We start from the raw sequence: 21,117 nt of genomic DNA, 5'->3' as shown, positions 1-21,117 counted from the left end.
CATATCAGGAGAGGCAGTCCCGTAGGTAAGACTTTAAAATCTAGGAGCTATTTATTTCAGGACTTGATTGGGCCAGATTACCTCTCTCACCAATATCATCTAAAGTATATCTTCCTATCCAGGAACATAGGACGCAGCCTTATACAGAGTCAGACCACTGGTCCATCTAACTCAATCCTGTCTACTGACCGGCAGCAGCTCTCCAGAGTTTCAGACAGTATCTCTCCCAGCCCTACCTGAAGCCTGAACAGGAGATCTTCTGAACAAAACGCAGGTGCTCTATCAATGAGGTACAGCGCTTCCCAAATCCCAACAGAGCTGCCTGCCTTCTACATCACCAGCTGTACCCATGTGGAATACAACATACAATGAGGTCTTATCTGTAAAATCCAAGGTACACAGGCCCCAATTGTGCAGCTGGCTAGCCCCAACCTGAGTTTCACGTTAACATTAGGAGGTCAGTTGTGCAAGAAGAGGATTTTCTGGGGGTGGGGGGTGGGTGGTTTCTTACCCATCAGTATCTTCAGACTCTGTGCTCCACAGCAGTGATATTGGGAATGGAACGGATTCAGTGATGGAGAATTCTCGAACTTTAAAAGCTGGAGACAGAATTGCACACTAAGAGATAAAAAGATGGAATTAGAAAACCCCCCCTGTTAAAGTCTATCCATTGGCTAAGAGAAAGATGTGAGGAAGAAACAATGGGATGGGCTACTGGTTTAGCCAAAGAGAAGTGACTAAACATCAGAGACAAGGAAGCATCTTCGTATGCAGAAGTTATAACGGCAAAACCAATTTATGATGCAATCCTAGTGAGCCATGTTACCTGGAATTAAGTTATTATGCAACAACAAAAAAGGACCAGCTTATCTTGAGGACAGAAACAGCATCTTCTACACAAACAAGTCACCTGTTTCACTTTATTTGAACTTTCCCCCCCCAGAAATAAAAAGTAATGTTTATTTTTGTGTCAATCTCATGAAAATTACTCTCTGAGGTCTGCCTGAAAAGCGGTCTATAAATAGCATAAAGTAAACAATAAATATACTCATGAGGTAGTACGTTAACTCAGAAGCTACAGATTTGCCATACAACTTGAGGATAACCAGTGAGGTAGGATGGGGAAAAAATTTCCCAGGACTTTTTTAGTTTTTCCGCATAAAATTTTTCCTTTTGCAAGCTCAAGCACAACAATAAATGGATGCCAACCACAAATGCCATGTAATGCAAGCTTGGAACCGTCAAACATTTGAAGTTTCATTTACTAAAGATAGGAGTGACAAGTTTCCCAATTAGGCTAATTTGCATAGGGATTTTTTTTCCCTGGGAAACTCATATCACTTGAGATGCGTGCCCGTTTACAAGTGAGAAAGTGGGTGACCATTAAAAGAAACAGAATTACATCATTCAAACAAAACCAGACAACACTAAAATCAGTTGCCAGGTACATACATCCAGACAGATTCAACATGATATCAAGACTTGTTTTGGAAGCATACATGTAATTAATAAGTACTTGTTTTTAACTTGTGGAGGGAAAGCTGTCGGCAGGGTGGGGGAGATTTAGAGCAGATTGATGCTGGATGGGTTAAAGCCCCACCACCCGCCACTTCTCCAGCAGAAATGCTCCCTTCCAAAGGCACCCCCAAGTGTGGACCAGCTGAAGCCAAGAGACCCATCTCCCGGAAGGGGGGGTGTTGCCCACACACCTGCAAGGCACAGCCTCTTGCGACAGCTTCGTCGGCGTTCAGTGTGGTGCTCACGTCCATGCCAAAGAACTTCCCAATCTTCTCTTTGACAGCTGGCATGCGTGTGGCTCCGCCGACAATTTCCACAGCGTGCACATCCTCCACTTTGAGCTGAGTCTGGTCCATCAAGGAACGAAGGGGAAGCTCTATTTTTTGCAAGAGGTCAGCACACATTTCTTCAAACTGGGATCTAGGCAGGCAAAACACAAAGAGAAACCGGGGCTGAGGCTTCCTTGGAGTTCAAGCAAGGCGGTCTATGGCGATTGCTCAACCCTGATCGCCTTGGTCGGTTCAAAAGCGAGAGAAAGCCTTTCGTCCGGACCCGTAAACTAGGGACAAAATGGAAGCGAAGGAGCTCCTCCAAAGCAGGTGTTTGATGGCAAACGCACATTCACATATTGTGGCTGCAGACAAAGTCTTCAGAGCTTTCACTTGAAAGGGGAGAAAGACAGGGGTGCTACTGTTAAGTTTAGACTTAATGGCAGTTACTTCCACTTAGCAGGAGGAAGGGTGGGGCAAGGAGGCTGGAGTTGCGCAGTGAAGTTGATCCAGAGCGCTAGCACCCCCACAAACGTCTCTCCTCCTCGGTAAGCAAAACCATTGCCAGGAAGCTAGCACTGCACTCCACCTCACTGGGTACGACATTCCTGTGCCCAGTCAAGACAAGGATAAGGACAGTTCACTGGTGCCTCCATTAGTAGCTCCTGGGCATGCCTAGAAAGGGCTACTTCACACATTTTACAAAGGATGGCCTTCAGCTACCGCATCCTGTAAGTGCGAAGACTTCCGCCTGCACAATTTCCTCTCCTCTTCCTGCCACTGTGTGCACTCTGCACCTTCCCCAAATCTGCTCCAGAGGATTGGGGAAACCCCTAGAACAGATTTAGGGGGTGTGCAGGGGGAGCAGAGGGGAAGAACGCCCCACAGGGCAAGCAGAAATCCTTGTGGTGACAGAACAGTAACGTAGAGCTATATCTGACGTGCTTCCTATGAAGTATAAACCTTTTCTTGTTTGTCTTTTTGTTCAAAGGTTTCCATGCAATCTATTCTTTCCAGTACAATTGAACCGCATCAGAGGGATCTCTCACCTATTCATCTTTCCAGACACGTCTATATCATTCATAAAGCATTCAATATTAAGTGGGATATCTGTGCTGTTTGAGCTCATTAGTTTTTTCAGCTTCTCACACTCCTGGTATAAACGAAGAAGGGCCCGTACTTTAGATTTGGGGTCCAGTTTGTACTTGGCTTTTATTTCAGCACAGAAGTGATCCACTAGTTTTTCATCAAAGCTTTTTCCGCCCAGAAAAGGATCAAAAGCTGTGCCAAGCACCTGGTTGGAAGAAAAGAAGGCAATGTTAGCTGCCCTACATAGCACCGTCATTCAAACCTGGAATGAAATGACTATTGATAAGAAGGCTAAGCAAACGGCGCTACCAACCAGCGTTGTTTAATCATAACATTGACATCCACGTACAAACATACACAGAGCTCCCAGTGCATGCTAAATCAACACAGGCTATACCAGTTTAGGGCCGGCTTGGGAGAACATACTCAAATCAAGCAGGCATAATTCATGGGTAAGATTCCGTCATTCCGTCTATTTCCGAAGTTCCGGTGTGAGAGCAGTTGCTCATGTGGCCGAAACGATACCACAGTACAGATACACAAAAGACCCACAAAATTTACAGAAGCAAAACTAAAGCAAAGAGGCGCAGGGGACCCCAGGACTGTCCAATGGGAGTCGAGTGTGCTCACTGGCCACATCATGCTGAACACTGGGACAGGTAACTCAGCAGAAGAATGAATGGAAAGGACAGGAGTAGATCACCAGATGGGGTGGAGCTGTAGCAATAAACAGCCCATCAGTGATGCCACTGCCATTCCCTGGGAGAGAGGGAGGTTGGAGTTGTGCAGGTACACCAACAGAGCCCATCTGGCACTCCCGTCAACATGCCCACAGTTAGCGACTTGTGCAAGCCAGTTGGTAGTTCACCACACCGCAACCCGTGTGATGTATCGTCCGAGTATGCAGAGCCTCAGTAGAGTCTTCTGGGTTTTCCTTCTCCCAGCAGACAGCTTCTTCCAGAGTCCCTAGTTGAGGGGAAAACTCCTCTCCCACACAGTGCAAAGCAACAAAGTGATCACTGTCTTCAGGAGCAAGACAAAGCTAAACACGGCTATCTACTATATACAGTTCTTCTGGTTTCTGAATTAAATACAGTGGTACCTCGGGTTAAGTACTTAATTTGTTCCGGAGGCCCGTTCTTAACCTGAGACTGTTCTTAACCTGAAGCACCACTTTAGCTAATGGGGCCTCCTGCCGCCGCCAAGCGATTTCTGTTCTCACCCTGAAGCAAAGTTCTTAACCTGAAGCACTATTTCTGGGTTAGCGGAGTCTGTAACCTGAAGCGTATGTAACCTGAGGTACTACTGTATACATATCTACAGAGAGATCTGCTGACACAATTGCCATGCTAGCCAACGCTGCTGTGCAAAACCCACAGCCTTTTCCTGACTCTCACAGATTCAGAGTCAGAACAGGACAGCACCAGGAGATGTAATTGGACCCAATGAAGGCAATGCCCCAGAGACTATTATACCTGTCTCTACATCCCTGAGCCAACGGGAGGGCGAATGACTCAGCAGTCACACACCTGACCTCTGTTGCTATGGTAACCCAGTGCACCTGGTCTCTTATCTCAGAACATCCAGATATGGGGGGTGTGCTGCTCAAGACATGAAACTAAGCATTGTGTTATTTATCCCATTGTTCATATTAAACGGATACAGATGCAGCCCTGACCTCACTTGTCACCTCCCACTCCCCTTCGTGGGAAGTAGCAGCAGCACTGCAGCCAGGACGCTCCTGCTGCAGCTCTGTCCCGCCTGACACGCCACTCCTAGCTGAACCACTCAGACCTCTGGACCCAGTTGACCACATGCTGCTTGCTTTCTGTCCTGTTTGCAACACTCTGCACAGAGCTTTTCTCCTCCCCTTTCCAGTTTTTGCATTCTGCATCCACATTCCCGGAAATGAGTTTGCCAACAGGTCTGCTCATATCGGCCCCTCGGGCTCTGCCTACCTTCACTTTGCCCTTGTTAAAAGCGCAGGCGGAGACTTGAAATGCCGAGTAGCCCATATCTATGAACACCACCAATCGTGGTTTCTCTTCTGGAGCTGGAAGGTCCTGCTTGTAAATCCCGTAGTTCAGGGCCACTGGGAAAAGACAAACCATTGATGTTAAGTCAAAGCCGCTTAAGATAGCTAGAAAGTCAATGGCACTTCCAGCTGGGGAGGTGGAACTGCACTCAGCCCTGGTATACACTTGAGACAGCAAAGTTCGCTTGCTCAGAAATGTAGCAGAAAAGATGGAGAATAGTTCCAGTCTGCCTTTTCCCTTCACCATCCCCAACCACGCGGCCTTGATAAAAAGGTTAACAAGCTGACACCTAGTGCCCTTATGAACTCCAGAAGCAGTTTTCTGAGCTTACGCATCTATCTGCTGGGAAAACTTACATGCCTGGACAGCACATTTTCACAATATGCTTTTGCATCGACGGTAGGTAAAGGTAAAGGTACCCCTGCCCGTACGGGCCAGTCGTGTCCGACTCTAGGGTTGTGCGCCCATCTCACTTAAGAGGCCGGGGGCCAGCGCTGTCCGGAGACACTTCCAGGTCACGTGGCCAGCGTGACGAAGCTGCTCTGGTGAGCCGGCACCAGCGCAGCACACGGAAATGCCGTTTACCTTCCCGCTATAAAGCGGTACCTATTTATCTACTTGCACTTAAGGGTGCTTTCGAACTGCTAGGTGGGCAGGAGCTGGGACCGAAAGACGGGAGCTAACCCTGCCGCGGGGATTCAAACCGCCAACCATACGATCGGCAAGTCCTAGGCACTGAGGTTTTACCCACAGTGCCACCCGCGTCCCACTGCATCGATGGTAGGCGTGGCTATAATCATGAGGGGAGACACTTTGCTCTATGTAAACAGGAAGTAAATTTCATTGGCCCACCTGCTGTCATATCATTCATGAGCCTGAGACAATTCAAGCCCACAACCTGAGCAGCATCCAGCAGAGACCTCCTTTCAGGATCAGTGAAGAAAGTTGGAACCTAAGGAAAGCGATCACATAGAGGTATGGAGGGTTACCAAAAGTCCTGCTAATTTGTTTTTAAAATACAATCTCTCTGGGCTTCCTTTGCAGTAATTTAAAGGCACAGTGTTTCAGCCCTGGCTACTAAGTTGGCCTCTCATTCACTGCCCCAGTGCAATCCTGATGGCTGATTTCAGCAAGGACATTGCATTGAGTAACATGCTGAGAAGACTGATTGATTTTAGTAAGATGTGACTTTTCCTCAACGAGCTGTGCCCATAGTGGCTTACAGCACACATTCAAAACATCAAAATAGAGAACACTGGAAACACAAATATACAAGATACAAAACATGTCAGTAAATTCAAAATAATGAAAGTCAACAATTTAGCAAACACAGAATAAATTCAATATTACTAAACAAAACAAAAACAAAAAAACACTTCACCCAACCTATGCTTAAGTACATAAATATCAAGCAAATAAAAGTTAGCAGACAACAGGACGGGATATAAATGTTTTAAAATGCATATTCTCACACTTCTGCAGTTATTTTAAAAGGAATGGCACACTGTAGCAACATGCAATATAATATACTTACATAATACGTTTGCAAAATTATAAATTCATGGAAAGGTGGAAAAAATCAGTTCCCTTTAAGTCTTCAACATAAGCCACCCAATTTTAAAACACACGTTGGTGGTTTATGCTGTAGAATTAATTCCATTTTTTTGGCAACTATCCATGTGAATGTATAATTAATTAAAAGCCTTATATTAACTTAGGAATTCATAATCATTGTGTATATGTTTACTGTATGATTTCTTTATGTCTTGGCTGTATCCAATGCTCCACAAGCAGAACTCACCTTGTACAATGGAACTCTCCCCTTCTCTTCTCCTCCAGGCCTGTCCCCAAACTGCTTCAGAAGCTCCTCCTACTCCAATATAGCTGATTTTGAGGGTGCAAGGGGGGGTGCAGGGAAGAGGAGAGGAGGGGAAGTTTCATTCCACCAGTGGAAGTCTCTTACATTGGCAGGAAAGGAATGTTGGATACTGCCCACAGTATTTCACACCACTTTGCACTAATACATGATATATGTGCTATTAGTACTTGTCATTATCTGTTGTCTATTTCAATTACACTCATATACAGTCATACCTCGGGTTAAATATGCTTCAGGTTGAGCGTTTTCAGGTTGCATTCTGCAGCGATCCGGAAGTAATGGAATGGGTTACTTCCGGGTTTCGCTGCTTGCGCAGACGCTCAAAATGACGTATTACTCTTATAGATCTATAAGTAACCAAATGCAATGTTTTCTTTTCACATCTTAACAATGTCTCCACGTTTACGTGGGTGTCCCAGAGTATTCCCATCAAGGTTTCTGTTTTGTCCTCCGCCTGCTTAGCTTCACTGATGCTGCAGCATCAGATACCCCCACATCACCTGCCGGGTCCAGTTATATTCAATATTCAAAGTTGCTTAGACACCTGCACAACAGGGCCTACAGGGTCAGCACAAGAGGAGACAAATACAAACCCAAGGTTAAATGGAGCTACTTACTGAAATAACGCAATCGGAGACAGGCTTTTTGAGGTTATTCTCTGCCGTCTCCTTCAGTTTCGTCAGTAGCATAGCTGTTATCTGCTCCACACTAAATAAATGCTCCTCGTCCATGTACATAACCTGAAGAAACGGAAAAAGAGTAAAGCAACTATTGCAGCAATTCCAGCTGGGCCGGAGCCAGGTCAGTCCACTATTATTCTTAGATTCTAATCACCAAAAATTCGTTCTACAAAACAATGATTTCCAAAAACATTTCCTATTGCACATCTGAAAGTCACAGCTAGCTGTGGATGAGCATCAGCCAGTCTGTGTAAATGAGCCACACACACACCCTGAGAATGTGAGAAAACTGACAGGAGCCCAAGATCTGAGGAAAAGGCTGAAGTATGAGGGGCGGGGGAAAAGCCACAACAACCACATTCAGGTTTAAGATAAACTGTGGTTAATCATGACATGAGTAGCAGGGAGCCTTGCTCCCCTCCAGTATGGCCATGAGAAGCTTTTGCTTTCAATTAAGCACAGCTTAAGGGACGCGAGTGGCGCTGTGGGTTAAACCACAGAGCCTAGGACTTGCTCATCGGAAGGTCGGTGGTTTGAATCCCCGCAACGGGGTGAGCTCCTGTTGCTCGGTCCCTGCTCCTGCCAACCTAGCAGTTTGAAAGCACGTCAAAGTGCAAGTAGATAAATAGGTACCGCTCCAGTGGGAAGGTAAACGGCGTTTCCGTGCGCTGCTCTGGTACACCAGAAGTGGCTTAGTCATGCTGGCCACATGACCCGGAAGCTGTACACCGGCTCCCTCGGCCAATAAAGCAAGATGAGCACCGCAACCCCAGAGTTGGCCACGACTGGACCTAATGGTCAGGGGTCCCTTTACCTTTAAGCACAGCTTAGTATTTCATCCAAACCCTAACAGTGGTAAACCTTAACAATGTTTTGCTGAAATAAGCCAGCTTCATAATTATGATCTGAGGTTGGTTTGTTCCAAACAAAACGCACATTAAAGCTTAACCACAGTTTATCCGATTCAGATAACACATTACAGCTGACTAGTGGTGCCTACAAACCCCTTTACCTCCCTCGTGACATCAAGTATAAGATGGGCAGACATGGCGGGGCCAAATGGAGACGCCTAGAAGACCTAATGAGGTGAGCAGGCCAGAAATTCTCTACCCCTGACTCAACATTACCATCAAACCAAAGGTCATGGTTTGTCTTGCTCCAGACAAACCATGAGCTGCAGTCAAGGTTGGCATAGTGTGATGCACTCCCATTTATACTATGAAAGGAGATTGACAAAAAAAAAATGTAAAATCATAGAAGCGATGAATTCGTCTTACCTTTATTCCAACATTTCCATTTTTCATTGGAACAACAGAGTAACTCAAGTGCTCTTTCTCCTTCTGGATAAAAGGATCGTTAAATGTACGGCCGTGGAATCTCTTGAAGTTAAACACCGTGTTCTTTGCATGGGTAATTAACTACAAATGGAGGGGGGGGGAGAGAAAACCCTGATGACTGGCCATCTTGTCAAAGAAGATGCCAGAAGCAAACTGAGATCTATTGTCAGCAAAGGCATATTTCAAGTATAGGCATGTTTCACGTTCTGTTTATTGCTTCAAGTTTCATTTATCATTACTAGTTAAAGCTGGGGTGGGCAACCTTTTCTAACTGGCTCCTTCTTGCGAGCCAACTTTTACAGGTGGGAGGGACACAAAAATTTATTTAACTCATTAGTATTTTTTTTAAGTAACTCAAAGCATCTTGCAACATTAAAAAGGCAGTAAAACTAGCATAAAACTAAAGATATTTTCCCTGACCAACCCCACCTGTCAATCAACTGACCCAACACCATGTTTGATCCTGGCAGTCGGGCTCAGTCTTGCTGGGTTTTGATCCACCAGTGTGCTTCCTTGTGAGGAACATTCTGGTGAAGCAGACCCCCCGAGCAGCGGCATAGCTAGCCGCTCGGGTGCCCAGTGCAGTGCGCGCGTCCTGCAGCCAGGGGCAGGGTGAGCTACCCATAGGGGCAGGGCACGCTGCGTGGAGCCTCTCCGCCACCTCAGCTGTAGGGCAGCTGAGGGAGAGGCGGTGGGCAGACGCAAGCCCCACGCTGCCATTTCAGGCAGCGCGGAGCCTGCAAGCGCCCAAGCCACCACGTCACTCCCAGGTAAGTGCCGGCCCCTGCGGTGTGGCGCCCAGTGCCAGCCGCATTTCATTACGTTTGTTGACTGAACTAAAAGTTTTCGTGAGCCTATTTTTAAAAACTCATATTTTTGTCATTTTGTCACACACACCCCTCAGTGATGATGATGATGATGAAGAAGAAGAAAAGGAGAAGTTTGGACTTGATATCCCGCCTTTCACTCCCCTTAAGGAGTCTCAAAGCGGCTAACAGTCTCCTTTCCCTTCCTCCCCCACAACAAACACTCTGTGAGGTGAGTGGGGCTGAGAGACTTCAAAGAAGTGTAACTGGCCCAAGGTCACCCAGCAGCTGCATGTGGAGGAGCGGGGACTCGAACCCAGTTCACCAGATTACGAGTCCACCGCTCTTAACCACTACACCACGATGACACACACCCCTTCCGCTGCCACTGCCTCCGACCCCAATCCCTGCAGGTCATGATGTTTGATGATTGATAGGTGAGTGGCCTCCATCTACAATTCAGATTTGGCTTTGATAGACAGATGAATAATATATCTGTTTACCTGGTACTTTAAAAAGCAGCAGCCAAAGGGGGACAGGCCACTGGCCCGTCTGATGAGTTTCTGGGTCACTGGAAAGCCCAAGCAGTGTAGAAAACAGCTACGTGAAGGGCTACACTCAGCATTTGCTCTCTGCCCAGTATAGGAACACGAGAAAAGATCTACTGGATTAGGAAAAAGTCCAGCATCTAGCCTAGCTTCCTGTTTTCACAGTGGCCAACCCGATGCCTTTGGAAATCTCTAAGCAGAGCATGAGTGTAATAGTCCTCTCCCCATCTGACAGGTCTAGCAGCAGGTATTAGTATAATTTCAGCAACCTACATTCTGAGAAGCAGCATGGGTAATTTATTTATTTTTTCTATTCCCAGTGTCTTATTTTCAAAACAGCCACTTTACTAATTTCCCAGTGTAATTTCCCTTGCTGTTATTCAGAAAATGACTCACTTGGTTCTTAGCAGACACTCCAATTGCCCTGTTCTTGGACCCAAACGACACCACCGATCTGAAAAGAAAGTAATCCACCAGTGATTATAATATACACAGTAAATTGCCATTGGTTGAGAGGCTGGTGGGCTTCTCTGATATCATTCGATGAATCTAAAAACATGCACTTGTAAACATTTCCTTCTGCACCTTACATTTAAAGCGCTCTCTGGCAGTCATTGCTTCCCCCAAAGAAACATGGGTACTGTAGTTTGTGGAGGGTGCTGGGAATTGTACCCCTGTGAGGCATCTCCCAGTGACTCTGTTAGGAGCCGGCCAGAGTGGCTGGGGAAACCCAGCCAGATGGGTGGGGTACAAATAATAAATTATTATTATATTATTATAACCGCTAAAGTGGTATAGTAAAGGTAAAGAACCCCTGACCATTAAAGTCCAGTCGTGACTGACTCTGGGGTTGCGGCACTCATCTCGCTTTATTGGCCGAGGGAGCCGGAGTACAGCTTCTGGGTCATGTGGCCAGCATGACTAAGCCGCTTCTGGCAAACCAGAGCAGGTCACGGAAACGCCGTTTACCTTCCCACCGGAGCGGTACCTATTTATCTATTTGCACTTGGTGTGCTTTCGAACTGCTAGGTTGGCAGGAGCAGGGACCAAGCAACGGGAGCTCACCCCGTCACGGGAATTCGAACCGCCAACCTTCTGATCGGCAAGTCCTAGGCTCTGTGGTTTAACCCACAGCGCCACCTGCGTAGCAGTGCTTTAAATGGATGGTGTGGATGTGGCCAGGAAACAGCATTTTTAAAGCAGTGCATTACAACAGCATCAGTTCATGCCTACCTAATAGTGACTGCCTGTGTCAGCACTGTGAAGATACTAAAAACATAACTTCTGCCCAAAACTACAGGAATACTTCATTTCTACAAAGATTTACATATTTGCTGCTGCAGGTAATTGTGTTGAAATGACCTAAGTCCCAATAGAACTGCACCATATGGCACAGTTAAGAGCTGACAGTGCTGATAATTTAAAATATGCAAAGGCTGGAATTTTCCACATTTCATCTTGAATCACAGGTCAATTGGTCAGGGGGTCAAGACTGCTTGAAGGAAATCCCTCAGCCACCCCCCAGCTTGTTATGAAAGGAAGAGCTGTACAAAACCGGTAATTTAATCAGAGTGGAAACAAAACTCAGGGCAGTGGAGCTCTCTGCAAGGCAAAGGACGGTAACAGGTATTATGGAAACAGCAGCCCTGGGTGCAATTCATTCCCTCCATAATGGGCAGCGGAACTTGCTTTGAGTTTCCATGCCCATGGGTCATCTACTTGAACCGCCTGAAATGTAGGAATATGCACCCACACGGGTTTCAAACCCATGACTTTGGTGTTATCAGCACCACCGATGGTCTCAGTCTCAGTCAGTTTTATTGCACATAGCCAAAGGCTGCCGCAATGTACACAGAATTATTTGACAATTAAAAGATAATATACTGAATTGGTAAAAAAAGACTTAAAACATTTATATTATTAAAACATTACGTACTCTAAACAAAGCTATAAAAGTACCCCGATGTACAAATAAAAACATTAAAGAATAAAATTCATAAGCTAAAATCATCACATGGTCACTAATGTTAAAAACAATATCAATTAATACAGTGTGCAGTTTATACTCAAGAGTTTGGTGACAAAGATAGAGCATAGCCTGAGGTAGATAGATAGGATCAAATAAATTCATCTCCTTTACAGTTAATGGCTACCTTGGCTATATAATTTGCTCTAATTTTCCTAGCAGCAGTTGCAAAAAGTGCTACCCGCCAGGTCACATACTTATCTGTGTCTGCAAGGAGATATAACATCATATCAAGGGGGTTCTGGCCAGGGGACCCTGTCATTATAGGTACCAAAAATCTTTTTCTTGCATCATTATATAACGGACAGTCCTTCTGATCGAGGCACAGCCCGTGGACGGTGTGAGGCCGGTAGAGGCCCCCGGCGCGCAGGGACCGGGTCTTCTCGGAGTTGGGTTGCTTGGGAATGCAGCCCAAAGCGGGTGGTAAACTCCATCTAAGGCTAAATACCGGCACGAGACCGATAGTCAACAAGTACCGTAAGGGAAAGTTGAAAAGAACTTTGAAGAGAGAGTTCAAGCCGGCGTCGCTCCGATGGGGGGCCCAAGTCCTTCTGATCGTTATCAGCACCATGTTCTAACCCAGGGGTCAGCAAAGTTTTTGTGGTTTGGGCCGGGTCACGGTCCTGCAGACGCTGTGGTGGGCTGGAGTGTGTGCTCGTGCACGCACTAACGCTATTTCCGGCATGGAAGAGGCGCACGTAGCTTCCCATTGGCTGCAGGAGCTTCCTGCAGCCAATGGGAAGCCCGCCAGTGTCGCAGAAGGTGGTCCCCGCTCTGCTCTGAACTGGTTTAGCGTGGCACATGGGAGCCGCTTGTGGCCCATGGGCCTTAGGTTGCTGACCCCTGCTCTAACCAACTGAGCTAACCAGCAAAACAGGGTTGGGGAAAGAAACCATGTGATGACTTCAGGATTGTTTTTTTAAAAAGTTTTTTTTAAAAAAAAGATATATTGTAAAGTTATTTTTGTAAAACTACAAAGCAGAGTTCACCATCCTTTTTGAACCAACAGACACATTCTGAATTTTTAGAAAGTGGGGCGGGCACCACTCACAAAATGGCTGTTATGGGGGATGGCAGAACACTAAATTAGTCATTGCTTCTTCCTCAACCCAGGGAAAACTAGTCAGCTATGTCCTGCTGGTCCTTAGTGTAGAAATCATACAATATTGAATTCTACTCCCCACTCCACCCGGACACACAATGATGCCATTGCTGTAAAATAACAAGAGGAAGGATTTCATAGTACCAAGAAAAATATACAAGGTGCCCACATCACACACTTTGCATATTCAGCTCTCAATTTCCCCCAAAGACCACTCATATCACACATTCATACAAACCTCCCTCTGCTCTCTCTCTCTCTCTCTTACACAGCTACCTCTCTCCCTCTCGGAGGCAGCAAATACATACTTCTTCCTCTCTCACACACATATGTGGGTATCCACAGGATTTTTTCAGGAGGGAGGGAAGCAAAACAAAACCCTGAAATGGCAAAGCAGGCTACTTTTGCACAAAACTTAGAAGAATGGTGTCTGTACATTTTTGCCTCACACCTCGGGTTCTAAAAATGCTGGAAACTTGCTACTGCTTTTTTAAAATGAAAGCTGGGAATCTGGGGGTATAGTTGACCCTTTGAGGGGGTCTGGTCTAAAGAAAGTAATTACACTTGCAACGTCTTTAAAAATTACCCCTGTCATAGTTGTACAATTCATACACAAGTGATCCTAGTCTGATAAACAAAGATCTATCAGATTGGGAATGACCTTTCCATCCTCGCCCCTTCTTCCCTTGAGCACCTGGCTTAGATGAAGGTTTCTTACATGACTGCTTTCCACATCACCCAAATTGAGGGAATTATGCGTTAAGAGCTCCCTCTATACTGGTATACTGACAAGGAAAGAACACTTCCTACATCACTTCTGGTCAGTCCAATAAACGATAGTTTTATGCTTGAACTGCGCAACTGAGTTATTTTCTATGAAAATAAATAACGGGGACAAAGTATTAAAAATACAGCCCAATACATCAGATACTCCATTGCTCTGATAAACACAAGACAGGGGGTCTGGGGCTTGTGCCAAGTCAACAAAGGCATTAGAATTGAGCCTCTGTCTCAAAGGTATGTCGCTGTATAGCAGGCACAGGCAAACTCCGGCCCTCCATAAGTTTGGGACTACAATTCCCATGACCCCTAGCTAACAGGACCCCTAGCTAACAGGGGTCAGGGATGATGGGAATTGTAGTCCCAAACATCTGGAGGGCCGGAGTTTACCTATGCCTGCTGTATAGCTTGTATAAACAAGTGCAAAGTGATGCATGTTGGGCCCAATTTTAATTTTTTTACATACAGTATGCTTGTGTGGTCTGAACGGACAGTGAATGACCAGGAATGAGACCTTTGGATCATACCACATAGCTCAATGAAGATGTTGACCCAGTGTGTGGCATCTGTGAAAACTGTGTGCATTTCTGCTAGCCTCGCTGCAAAAAGGTTATTGCAGAGGTGGAAAGGTTTCTGAAAAGGGCAACCACAATGATCAAAGGGATGAAGCAACTTATCTATGCAGAAAGATTGCAGCATTCGGGCCTTTAGATAACAGACAAACAAAAGACCAAATGATAGGAGCGTATAAAATGATTCATAGCATTGAGAAAGTGGATAGAGCAAAGTTTTTCTCCCTGTCTCATTTATTATAATTATTGTTTATTACAATTCTATACCATTTTATGGTATTCTATACTTTATAAATTCTACACTTCATTTCAAGGATTACAGGGTGATTTACAGTATAAAAACACAAGCCGGAAGCCACTGAAGAAAAGGCAGTTCTTGTGTTGCCACCCTCTGGACCCCAACAAGAGGCACACAAAGAAGGGCCTCAAATGATGAATGCAGGGTGCAGCTTGGTTTAGATGGGAAGAGGTGGTCCTTGAGGTATTATGGTCCTGAGCACTAGAACTTGTGGACATCCAATGAAGCTCGATGTTGGATGATTCAGGACAGACAAAAGAAAGTACTTCTTCACGTGATGTATGGTTAAACTATGGAATTTGCTCTCAGAAGCAAACAGGGAGGGGAAGAAGAGGAGTTGGGGAAAACGCCAAGTTCTACACAAATTGTGGAATATACTCTGCTGGATCAGGCCAAAGGTCATTCTCGTTCACTTTTCTGTTCTCTGTTCACAGTGATCAGCTAAATGCTTGTTAGGAACTCCACATGCAAGATCGACATCGGAGTGCAACAGTGCTCTCCTCACCTGATGTTCAGAGACATATTGCTTCCAACACAGAAGGCAGGACATACAGTGGTACCTCAGGTTACATACGCTTCAGGTTACAAATTCCGCTAACACAGAAATAGTACCTCAGGTTAAGAACTTTGCTTCAGGATGAGAACAGAAATTGTGCTCTGGTGGTGTGGCAGCAGCGAGAGGCCCCATTAGCTAAAGTGGTGCTTCAGGTTAAGAATGGACCTCCGGAACGAATTAAGTACTTAACCTGAGGTACCACTGTATTCCACTCAGATACAATACATTCTAGGGATTAAAATGTTGCTTATTTACAAATAGCTTTTATGAACAATTGCATACCCCCTATAATGGAATCCTGAACATCTGGGGAAAGGCTGTGGTGCAAAAATGGCTTTAAAACAGAGCTTTCCAAACTTTTCATGTTGGTGACACACTTTTTAGACATGCATCATTTCGCAAAACAGTAATTCCATTTTACTAGCAAACGGGAGGTTAAATGAAATCATTTTGATGAATGCAAGAAAACAGTGTTTTTATGGCATTAAAAGATTAACAATGCATAAGCTTTCACTTAGGCAGCTTTGGGTGTGGAAATGGGCGCTTGTCCATGGTCTCCCATCCCTATGGCATCTCAACTTTCTAGAGTTTACCAGTCTAACCTTTATCTCAAAGGCCCATTCTGGGTTGATGCTCCACCCTATTGAGATAGGCAGAAAATACAGTTTATTCACTTGCTTGCATCCTCTGTCTCTATCCGGAGGAGAGAAAACTGCAGAAGCTTCTAGATCCTGGTCTAAGCTTCCTGAGTATTAGTCCATCTCCCCATAGCTGCACAGGATCCAGCAAGCTCTTCTTTCCAACTGCATCATCACTCTCCCTCTCCCACTTCCTTAGCACCTAAGCACTAAGTAGGTGGAAACTGCTTGGGGATAGGGAGTGAAGGGGACACAGATTGTGAAGAGGCACTGCAGCATCATCTCTGCCCCTCCCTCTTCAATCAAGAATCCAAGAAAAAGGCAATACTCAACATCTTCTCCCTATATACACGCCCACCATAGGCTAAGGGAAGCGTGAGAGAGTTCATTTGCTTCTATGATGCACTCTTAAATTTCCATGCATGAGATGTTGGAAGCAAGCGGCAAGGGTGAGAGGAATGCAACAAAACTGAGCTTCCCGGGTGGGATATATACACACGCGTGTGAAATAAGAACCGTTTGCCACGTTCTAGGCAGCTCACATATCTTGGAAAGAATTAAATATCCCTCCTAGGCGCCCCCCCCCCATTTAATTCAACACAGCTGGATCCGCTTCTAAGAAAGAGCCGCAGCCCTGGGCACAGCTACTTGAGAGCAACCTCCGCTAAACTCAACGGGACTCATTTACAAGGAAACGTGCTTACTTGCAAGTAAATGCCACTGATGTCTCCGTGGTTAGAATTGGGGATGTAAAAAAAAAAGGCCAGCGGATGTCTGGCTTCATCGTGCGTGGGTAACCACCAAGCCTATTATTAATTATTAAAGAAGGCTGTTACCTGATCGCTACTTACTCCCGAGTAAGCCCTATATACACTCAACGGGGTTTGCGTGAGATCAAAGATGCAGAGCACCACTTCCATCAGATGCAGGCATTGTCGCCTTCAGTTTGACACAGGTGCATCGCACGCCTGCATTTGTAAAGCCCGCAATCTTCTCTCCCTTCATGGCAGGGAGGGCGACCCTCTTTCTGCCCCGGGCCCTTTGACAGGGAGATCTCGCCTGCCTGCGACACCCCCCCACCCCACCCTCCGGATCTGTTACTCACGGGGTGCACCGGTCACTGAACTCGTTGGCCACGGTCTCTATACCCCCGGCTCTGGCCACCGCCACGTAGCAGCTCTGCGAGCCCAAGTCAAAGCCCACCACGGCCATGGCGGGGCTCCCTGCGCCGGACGCTGCTGGGGAAGGTGTGGATCCGCTCGGCTCTCCCCCGCTGCAGGTGCAACCCTCGCCCAGCCGCCGCCGCAGCAAAAGCCGCGCCCTGCCTGCCTTCCTGCCTGCCTGCGCGCGAAAATCTCTGCCTCCGGCGAGGAGGCTGAAATGTGACAATGGGCAGAAGTTTCCAGAAACTGCGACAAGCTCCTTAGCCGGCTCCACGTGCGGCTTCCGCTTCCGCCTTTCTCCGGCGAGCTCGAGCCCTCCCAGCCAATGCAGAGGCCGGGAACCCGGTGACGTCCGCCGTTGCCCGGGCGACGGCGGACGCCGCGCGGCCTGCCTCCGCCCGGCAGCTCGCGAACGTTCCAGACTGACGCAGGTAAGAGGCGTGGACCGGGGAAGTTCGCGTGAAGGCATGCGCGGCCGGGCCGTGGGTGGCGCTTTCCTTGCGCCGTGAAATGGGACGGGAAGTGGAATGATCCGGAGTTGTTGTTAAAAGGCGCTCTCGGCTTTTCTTGGCGGGTGTGCTATATAGAGTGGGCTCTTTAAGCGGGAAAGCGATGCGTGTTTGCTAAAAGAGTGACAGTTCTAGTTCTGCGTCATTTGTAACCTACGGGCTTGTTTAATTCATCGGGTTGTCATGATGACAGTTTTTTCACCCTCTGAAACTCCGCTATCGCCACTCCCGAACATAGCTGTCAACTTTCAGATTTGAAAATAAGGGATCAGCAGCCTTACCTGTCCAGGGGACAGTCTACGGGATATCTAACAATCCGGGATAGCAGCGGGAAGCAGCGCTGGAATAAGGGGATTTCCCGCAAAAAAAGGGAAGGTTGACAGCTATAAAACTATTAAAAAATTGTCATTATGCAGAGCAGTGCTATTATATTTACCCGCAAGGTACAGCCCGCTGAATTCAATGGCAATTATTTCCTAGATTCGTGGGATTTTAGAGTTGGTAGGTATCCCTGTACCCTCTCGCCCTCCCACAAACACATTTAAAATATATTGGATGTTGGTCAGCCCAAGGCCTGGCTAATGAGGAACGTTTTCACCTTGCGCTTACAGATGTATAGTGAAGGTGCCAGGTGAACCTTTCCTGGGAAGAGCATTCCACAAATGGGGAGCCACTGCAGAAAAGGCTCGTTCTTGTGTTGCACCTGCCAGACCTCTCCTGCAGAGGGCACTTGAAGAAGGGCCTCATTTGATGACAGCAAGATCTGGGTCAGTTCATATATGGAGAGGCAGGCCTTGAGTTATCTGGACGTTGTGTAGAAATAAATGAGCTTTCCACCCTAATACGTAGTAAATTTCAAAGCTTTACCACAATACAGTCTTAAATCCTAGTTACAAAAAAATTAAACATTATACAGAACATAAACATTATACGGAAACAAAGTAGCATTGCTTTCAAGTAGTAGGCAACGCCATTCAGTCCTTTATGCAGTTCAGTAAATTTTCCTTTCTGGTCACAGAGATCCTAAGCTTGTTCATTACGGAGATTAGCTTTGACTGCTGCTACTGGTAGCTGTCACTGACTTCTTAAGTTTCTCTCCTGTGAGAGATCTGCAATTTCCACCAATGAGTCATCATCGGGTAGCTTAACCCTCTGAAATGGAAAAACACCAGCTTTCTACTTTCACCCAGAGTGAAACCTCTGGCTTAATGTAAACATCTCTGCTTTGCAAATGCAAAGCTTTACATAAGCTTTAACCTCGATGCATACAAGTATTACATTTTATGTGTCTTTAACATCAGAGTGGCTTACAAAAATCAGTGTAAGATGCTCACAGTCTAAAAAAGATACGGCACAAGAAAAAGGAATGGGAGGGAAGAGGAAAAAAGCAAGCTCAGGTTCTTAATGGTACACGTCTTATAACATACAGTAGTTACAAAGCTCAGTCTATTCAAGTTACAGGTAGGTAGCTGTGTTGGTCTGCTGTAGTCGAAACAAAAAAACCCAAAAACCTTCCAGTAGCACCTTAGAGACCAACTAAGTTTGTTATTGGTATGAGCTTTCGTGTGCATGCACACTTCTTCAGATACACACTTATCCGAATAAGTATTGCATGCACACGAAAGCTCATACCAATAACAAACTTAGTTGGTCTCTAAGGTGCTACTGGAAGGATTATTATTTTTATTTCGCTCAGTCTATTCAAGTTATGGTGTGTAGAAGAGCAGCAGCTCCTTACCAATGTTACTGCAAATCTGGCTGTCTTGCCCTGCAGGCCCCCTAAAATATGTGGGCCCCGTAGGCCAGGGCCTACTCTGCCTCTTTAGTAATCCACTGATTCCTCTAGACACATTATCCCTACTGATAATACTGACAAGTCATAGGAGCACAGGAGTTAGACTTTCTTGAAACTTTACAAACGTACTATTCTTACTGGCCACCCTAATCTCTGCCAAGCGGTGCAAGTGAGTCCAAGGAGTCTTGGCACTCAACCAGAGTCTGTGTTCCTTTGGGAAAAATGAGGTGCAGCAGTGTCTTTGAAATGAGATTTATCTACACATATTTACACTAGAAGATTTCAATGGGGAGACACTTCACAGCATTTGCATCTCAGGAGGAGCCAGTCTTTCAGAGCAGGCCAACACAGGATTCCCATACATCTCTGTGCCTCTCTCCCAGGTTCCTTCAGGCAGCTTGCCAAAATGATTCTGGCCTTCACAGCAGCTCATGAAGCTCATCTCAACAACCTGGTCAGGTAGATTTGGCTGAAAATTAGCCCCAAGCCACTCAATTGCTAGAGTCTTTGAACCCAAGTCTCCCTGGTACCAAATCCATCACTTTATCTGCTGCACCACACTGCTTATTTATACATTGAAACCACATATCCTCATCCAAATTATAAATGGGATGTGAGTGTATCTGACTGTGTGTAAGGAGACTTTACAAAACATAACTTATTTGACTATAAAACTATTATGCTATTTCACACTCAGCTTATTGATTTCAGTAATATACTTTCACAAAATATGTTTTGACTCCAGTCCAACTGGAGTCTCTTACTTAAGTGGTTTCTTAATTAGGTTGACATTTTGTAAACTTGTTCGCTTCTTTTTTTTACATGGAAGAGAACATTTTTAGACCACTTCAATTAGTAGGACAACACGTAGTATGTGTTACAATTTCAAATGTGCTTTTTCTGAAAAATACTAGATAAAAACAACAGAACATTATTTCAGAAAAATTTCTTTGCAAAATGCAAACATTAGTGATTGAAAGTTGGAATGACTGAGTGTTGGTGACTATCTGAAAAAAAACCTTAATGAATGTTTAGAAGGGCTCTATTTTGATATTTATTTTACTATGTTACTATTTCATTATTTTTGTTTGGGGGGGAAAACAAAGGTTGTTGGTATAACAGCATCAAATCAGGGGAAAACTCTTTTAAACATAATCAGAATACTAGGGGGAGCTCTAACCACATGGAAAACACTGGTGTTCTTCACTTTTATAGGCAGAACAAGCTTGTCCCTATTATGATTTCTAGGAAATCATATTCCGTTGCTTGGATGGGCAGTAATCCTTCTTTAGAGCTCAGCTGTAGAATTTGTTTGCAGTCCTGGAGAAAGGAATGATAATGACTTTGAGCATGTGCAGAGTGCCTTTGTTTTATTGCTAGCCATATCAAGCACACCAACATCTGGGATAGAAATACTGGATATGGCTATAAGGAAACATGAGTAATGCACCCTTTTATTTTTTGACCCCGCTAAGCAGTTTATCCAATGGCAGAGAGACAGTAATGCTGACATACA

The 21,117-nt window shown here is 45.6% G+C and overlaps 1 protein-coding gene across 3 annotated transcripts in view; it reads right to left on the bottom strand.

The window, feature by feature from the left end:
• The window catches only part of HSPH1 (heat shock protein family H (Hsp110) member 1), a gene marked incomplete at its 5' end in the record, with an annotated part of 43,324 nt that overhangs the window by 11,013 nt on the left and 11,194 nt on the right, over nt 1-21,117 (bottom strand). For 2 of the 3 annotated variants that reach the window (XM_081197905.1, XM_081197906.1), the window contains 8 exons: nt 512-618; nt 1,710-1,938; nt 2,837-3,081; nt 4,835-4,968; nt 5,765-5,864; nt 7,409-7,531; nt 8,749-8,889; nt 10,559-10,616. In XM_081197905.1, the coding sequence (XP_081054031.1) occupies nt 512-618; nt 1,710-1,938; nt 2,837-3,081; nt 4,835-4,968; nt 5,765-5,864; nt 7,409-7,531; nt 8,749-8,889; nt 10,559-10,616 (1,137 nt within the window). Of the gene's footprint in view, nt 1-511; nt 619-1,709; nt 1,939-2,836; nt 3,082-4,834; nt 4,969-5,764; nt 5,865-7,408; nt 7,532-8,748; nt 8,890-10,558; nt 10,617-17,239; nt 17,544-21,117 lie in introns of those variants that run through there. The other variant, XM_081197907.1, reaches the window with a different exon arrangement.

This window comes from Podarcis bocagei, assembly GCF_964188305.1.
Source record: "Podarcis bocagei genome assembly, chromosome: 6".
Taxonomy (NCBI): Eukaryota; Metazoa; Chordata; class Lepidosauria; order Squamata; family Lacertidae; genus Podarcis; species Podarcis bocagei.
Note: the sequence above shows the minus strand (reverse complement) of the source record. Positions and strands in the feature narration are given on the sequence as shown.